Source organism: Nicotiana sylvestris, chromosome 2 (genome assembly GCF_000393655.2).
Source record: "Nicotiana sylvestris chromosome 2, ASM39365v2, whole genome shotgun sequence".
NCBI classification, from domain to species: domain Eukaryota; kingdom Viridiplantae; phylum Streptophyta; class Magnoliopsida; order Solanales; family Solanaceae; genus Nicotiana; species Nicotiana sylvestris.
This window is the reverse complement of record NC_091058.1, coordinates 180672824-180679893: the sequence shown is the minus strand read 5'-3', so window position 1 is coordinate 180679893 and position 7070 is coordinate 180672824. Positions and strand designations below refer to the sequence as shown.

The window sequence follows — 7070 nt, the reverse complement described above, 5'->3', positions numbered from 1 at the left end:
GTACTCGAGTGGAATTGAATATAACATTTCACCCTCAGACAGACGGACAATGCACTATTTAGATTCTCGAGGATATGTTACATGCGTGTGTGATCGAGTTTTGAGGGTCTTGGGATCAGTTCTTTCCATTGGCGGAGTTTGCCTACAATAACAACAATTAGTCCAGCATTCAGATGGCACCGTATGAGGCTTTATATAGTAGGCGGTGTAGATCCCTGGTGGGTTGGTTTGACCCGGGTGAGGCCAGATTATTGGGCACAGACTTGGTTCAGGAAGCTTTGGATAAGGTTAAAGTGATTCAGGATACACTCCGTACAGCCTAGTCCAGACAGAAGAACTATGCGGACTGGAAGGTTCGTGATGTTTCCAATATGGTCGGAGAGCGAGTTCTACTTTGGCTTTCTCCTATGAAGGACGCTATGAGATTTGGGAAGAAGGGGAAGTTGAGTCCGAGGTTTATTGGCCCTTTTGAGATATTGAGGCGTGTTGGGGAGGTTGCTTATGAGCTTGCCTTACCTCCCAGCTTGGCAGGAGTTCATCCGGTATTTCATGTTACAATGCTTTTGAGTTATCACAGTGATCTGTCGCATGTGTTGGATTTCAGTTCAGTCTAATTGGACAAGGATCTATCTTATGTTGAGGAACCAGTGGCAATATTAGACAGGCAGGTTAGAAAGATGAGGTCAAAGAACATTGCATCAGTGAGGGTTCAGTGGCGGGATCAGCCAGTCGAGGAGGCGACCTGGGAGACCGAGCAGGATATGCACAACTGTTACCCTCATCTTTTCACTACTTCAGGTATGTCTCTATGCTCGTTCGAGGACAAACGAATGTTTAAGTGTCGGAGGATGCAACGACCTGGCCGGTCGTTTTAAGAATTTATGCCCCGATCCCCTATTAACTGCTTTTCCCGTGTTTGTTTCTGCTGATGTGAGTTGTCGGGGGGGGGGGGAATTATGGGGAGTTTCGGAGAGTTTTTGGACACGTAGTCCCTAAATGAGAGTTTAAGTTTTGAAAATTTGACAGTAGTCGGAACAGTGAATAGACGGCCTCGGAATGGAATTCCAATGGTTCTATTAGCTCCGTTGGGTATTTTGGGTTTAGGAGCGTGTTCGGATGGTGTTTTGGAGGTCTGTAGCTAATTTAGGCTTGAAATGCTGAAAGTTAAATTTTTGAAGTTTCCGGTTCGATAGTGAGATTTTACTCCAAGGGTCGGAATGAAATTCCGAAAGTTGGAGCTCCATATTGTTGAATGTGATGTGTGTGCAAAATTTCAGGTCATTCGGACGTGATTTGTTAGACATTTTGATCGAAAACGTATTTTGAGAGTTTTGAAGTTCTTAGGCTTGAATCCGATGCTAAATTGGTGTTTTGATGTTATTTTTAACATTCCAAAAATTGGAACAAGTTTGAATGATGTTTTAGGATTGGTTAGCATGATTGGTTGAGGTCCCGGGGGCCTCGGGTGTGTTTCGGATGCTCAACGGGGCATTTTGGAACTTGTTGGAATTGTAGAAAAACTGCAGCAGCCCAGTTCTGGTTTCCTTCTTTGCATTTTTAAGAAGGGTCTCGCGTTCGGGAAGAGGATCAGGGGCTGAGGGAGTTATTGTGCTTCGCGTTCGCGAATCTGGGAGGTTTTATACCTATGCGTTCGCGATGGTGTTCCCGCGTTCGCGTAGGAGGAGGAAGTTTTGCATCACGTTCGTGGCCTGGTCATCACGTTCGCGATAAAGGAATCTGGTCCCAAGCGAAGTTGTACTTCGCGAATGCGAGGGTCCTTCCGCATTCGTGAAGAAGGAATATCTGGGCAGTATTTACATAGCCCATTCGCGACCCTTCTTCATTTTTCCACCATTTTTGAATGAGATTGAAGCTTTTGAGGGTGGTTTTTGAGGAAACCAAAGGGGAATCACTTGGAGGTAACATTTTTGACTTCATAACTCCTTTATATGTAATTAAAGACCTAATTAGTGGTGAAAACTTTGGGGAAAATGGGTAATTAGGGCTTGAGATTAAGAGACCTTAACATGGGTATTTGAGGGATCAATTGAACTTTAATTTCAATGTTCTTGTTATGTATAAACTCGTGAGAGTACTACGTTTCTGAAAATGTAAATGTCACTTGATTCCGAGACGTAGGCCCGAGGGGCATTTTGGTCATTTTACCTAATTTTGCATATTAGCTTAGAACTGCTTTCTAGAATCAGTTACTTGAAGAGTTATTTACTTTATGAAATTGAATTGAATAGATTTGGGCCATTTGGAGTCGAGTACTCGTGGCAAGAGCGTTGTTTCAGATTGATTTGAGCTAGTTCGAGGTAAGTGGCTTGTCAAACCTTGTGTGGGGGACATTCCCCTTAGGATTTGGTATTGTGGTAATTAAAATGCCTTGTACATGAGGTGACGAGTGCGTACTTGTGCTAATTGTTGAAAAACCTATTTTCACTAAAGTAGCTTTAATTGTGTTTTCCTTTCCTGCTTACTCTAATTGAAATTTTAGCCTTCTGTTAGTTTAGAAAAACATGTTTAATTGACTTAATTGCTTTATTGCTTAAACTGTCTTAATTGTATTATGTGAAGCATGTTAGGTTAGAAATACCAATTTTACTTGGTACGGAATTGAGCTTAATTGAGTATTCTTTGGGTTGTTGCTGTGTGTTTTTACTTTGGGACTACGGGACGGCATCCTGGGAGATACCCTGCTCGTATTTATGATCTGAGCCGAGGTGCGTGATATCGAGAGATCCCTAGCACGTATATTGAGGATAACAAGAGATCCGCGGGATATCGGGAGATTCCTAGCATATATTGAGGATACCAAGAGATCCTTAGCACATACTGAGGGTACTAAGAGATTCTCGGGATACTGAGAGATCCCCGGTTATTATCTTTGTGAAGAGTGGTATTCATTGTGATTGTTTTTGCCTCTGTTTCAGTTGTAGTTATCCTTATTATCCTGTATTAGTTCTTATCATTATCTTTCAACTGTACTGCTTTATCTTATACTGTCACACCGTATATTTAATCTAATCTCAGTAGGGCCCTGACCTTCTTCGTCACTACCCGACCGAGGTTAGGCTTGACACTTACTGAGTATTGATGTGGTGTAATTATGCTCTTTCTGTGCATGTTTTTCATGTGCAAATCCAGGTACCTCCACCCAGACATATCACGCTTAAGACGAGGCGTTCATAAAGACTCTGAGGTATATCTGCCGCGTCCGCAGACCGAAGAGTCCTTTTCGACTTCCCCTTTTAAGTATTAGCCCTTTTGTGTTTTCTTTCCTTGTTAGATATTTTGGAGTTTGATACTTGTAGACATTCAAAGGCTTGTGTTCATGAGATTCTGGGTTTAGGAAATGTATTAGTTTTTGAGAGTTGATATTGTGTATGCCGAGCGACACTTTTAAACGCAGTTTATTTCACTATTTCGGTTTTTAATTGTTTCTTCCGCAATTTTTTTTATTTTCTGCATTATTAAGCTTACCTAGTCGTAGAGAATAGATGTCGTCACGATGGTTCACAGAGGGCGAACTAGGGTTCGTGACAGAATTTCTATTTAACAATAATGTGCCTCGTTAAAACCTTAACTAAAATAAAACCCAGTGGAAAATATTCTAGTGAAGGAAAAAGAGTACACATGTTTAGAAATACGCTTTTTGGTTGCCTCATTAAAACGTTGCAAGTGAAACCCAATGGGACAAAACATTGGAAGGAAAAAAGAGTACAACGCGTATTAACTCCCCCTAATGAGACAATCAATTCACATCTTTGAGTCTTCGTATTCCAATCTTGTGCACCATCTTCAAAATATCGTTGGTAGAGATTTGACAAACAAATCAACCATATTAACTTGAATGAATATGTTGCACCTTGAAATTATCATTCTTGATATATATGTAATGTTTTCATAAAATTCCATGGAATGGCCTTTTCAATATCTCCATAGAGACTCTCGCTATCATATTATCATGCTTATAGTTATAGCAAGATATATATGTACGCAAATTGCACGTAGGATTACTTCATGACCAAGAATTCTATATGCTTTAAGCAATTTAAATTCTTTAGGTATTGTCATATAAGTTAAGTCATATAAGCCATATAAATAGACTTTAGATGCATATCAAGTTTTATGTCATGCTAGACATATAAGATAGATAAAGGTGACTGCACACACCATAGACTTTATACTTTCAAGTGTTTGAACTGCAGGTTCAAAACTATATGTCTTTCATATAAAACCAATTCTACTTGAATTGTTTCTTCACACATAAGATATATATATATATATATAGCGCTATCATAGATATTGTCGACGAACATTTTATATCGGTTAAAACCTCCTTATTTTTCGTAAAGACATAACATAGAGATCTCTTGATTCATATATTCATGTACCTGAATCTCTTATGAGATTTTATGAAGTGTTATTTCATGTGATCTTCTAGATCACTTGACTCCTTATTATGATCATTTGCTCATCTTCTTTATCAAGAATTTTATTTGAAATCGATTTATCTATACGCTTTAAGCGTACCATAGACTTTGTCCTTCCAACACTTATTCTAATAGGAGTATTTGCAGTGAGAATATAGTTACTTTGTTTGGGTCAGCAAATGCGTATGACATGCTTTACAATATATTGCAGATGAATTATTTTTTTATGAACTTCATGTTCATATTATCTTATCCGAGGATTTAGATGTATAATGATAATTCATTCCATGTAACTTTTTCTCAACTGTTGTATCATGTCTCCCCTCATGTTAGAAAAACTAACTTGCTTCCTCAACATTTGGGAACCCATCTTTATGCATTATGGTGTTAATAAAAATATACACCGCACATCAATAATAAGAAGAAGGAATTATTTGATTCCTGACCCTAAACAACTTGTGAGGAGAGAATGTAATATACTTTCGTAGATAACCTATATCAAACTAATATAGATAACCTTGTTCTCATAAGAAATAGTTTAACTATTAAGTGGAGGCATTCAATAAATTATTTTGCTAAACTAGATGTGATGTAAACCAACTTATCAAGATGAATTGTCTTGAATAGAAAATATGGAATTTATGCTCAAAGTTAAATTATTGAGCAAGTTACCTCGCAAATATCAGGTTGCGGGCTAATAATAATCGCACGTATAGCCATCTCATAGATGCATCTTATATGGTATACATGGCAGGTGAATGTGCGAATATTCACCTTTGATATTTCCAGCATTCATGGGATTCACTCCCAATTTTAGTTAGTATATTAATTAATGAGAAGAAGCAAAATAAGAGAATTCCTAAAGAACTTTCTAGTTCTTTAATATTTACCCATGTGAATTCTCTTTTATTTTTGCACATGATACTTGGATTAACATAGCTAAACTAATTATGCCAACTGAATAAATTATCAATATTGATAAATTTCAAGTTTACATCATGACGTGTGCAATTATCAATAAACTCTAAGTTTATTATGATATGAGTTTTTATATTAATAAACTTCTACTTTATTATGGCATTATTTTATTTGTGTAGTACAAACTGGAGAATAAAGCGGGTAGCTTTTCACATATATATTACCCCGCTATAAGTTGTAGTAATAAAGAAATTAAAGCTTTCCTTTATTTATAGTCTCAATTAACCAACCGCTTTCGCGAACACTTTAGAAACTCAATTAAGTTTCTTTGCGACTTACTATAACACAATGCCTTATTGATAATCAATTTTATTCCTCCAAAATAGTAATAATTGGCTCTTCCACAGCTCTCAATTAATTTGGTACTACCAAATATTCATCAACATCCATATGGTGAATATCTCTTTTAACGAGAAAGTTATACCATTATGAATGGTCATGGTTAAAATTATATGCAAGATTTGTTTCTTGCATTACTGTTATCCTTTAATAATCACATTGCCAAATATTTTGGCGTACAATATATACGTAACCAATGACCATTCATACCATAATAATGATATTATTTTATTATATCATCTCAAACCTCCTTCTAGATGTGAGTATCGTATATTCAATACTACTAGCACGTTCATATTCTTTCAAGAATAGATATGTATTCATAAATCACATGTTATCGCATTCCATTCATGAATGGACCATAGTCATCTATATGTGCTTTAAAAAAATCTCATGTCAAATCGATGACAAACATTACTCTCACAGAGTGAAGGATTATTTTGAGAATTCTTATTATTTTCTCATTCGTCTATTGCCACGTCCACATCCATTGATACATTTATGGTAATAGTTTTATCTTCTTTCAGACTTGTCACATATTGCTATCACATTCTTTTTAGAAAATGAGAATGAAGCAAATTCAATGGACGAGTTTGCACTTCTTGTTCCCACAATCATACATGAATTTGATCATGACGAGGCATAGAAATTTTACCACTTCAGGTGGTTATAATTTCTTAAAATCTCCATTAGAGTTATAATCAAAATTTATTGTATTTGCTTGTATTTTAAATCAAATTATAGAATTTCAAGAATTTAAAAGAGAGAAAATAAGGTAAAATACTTACCTTAAATGCAAAATTTAATCTTGAAGGAAGTTCATGGAACAATTGACAATCATTATACTCAATATTATGTATAAGTGAGCACCATGCACATATCCCAAGGCCTGGTGACTAAAGCAGATGCCTCTACTCAATAACGTATTATAAAACAATAGAAGAAGAAGAAGAGTATTACAGAGAAAAGAAGAGAGAGAGAATTTTTATTGAATTGGGATTATTTACAATGGAATAGAACCCCTCTACTGATAGAAAAAAGTGACTTAGCCACAAAGTAACAATCCCTAGAATCTCTCTAAAATATAGACATTCACCTTAAATACAATTCTATTTATAACAGTTACTCCATTATTTAATATTATTAGCACAATAAAAGCTTCCAGCATAATGGCAATGACACTTCAAGCAAGAAGTCATTCGCCAACAACTTATTTTGTTGCCATATATTGATTTTTTTTTGTGATCTATAATATTTAATTTTTTCAGATATCAAGAAGGAATTAATTTCTTTTTTTTTCAAAGTTTTCTTTGG

At 36.1% G+C, this 7070-nt stretch overlaps 1 protein-coding gene across 1 annotated transcript; it reads left to right on the top strand.

Moving 5' to 3' along the window:
- Nucleotides 1–371: 371 nt before the first annotated feature.
- Nucleotides 372–6402, top strand: LOC138886023 (uncharacterized). Its single transcript, XM_070167044.1, has 3 exons — nucleotides 372–542; nucleotides 624–798; nucleotides 6284–6402. Exons 1-3 carry the CDS (start codon nucleotides 372–374, stop codon nucleotides 6400–6402), a joined length of 465 nt encoding a protein of 154 aa, XP_070023145.1.
- The last annotated feature ends 668 nt before the right edge of the window (nucleotides 6403–7070 follow it).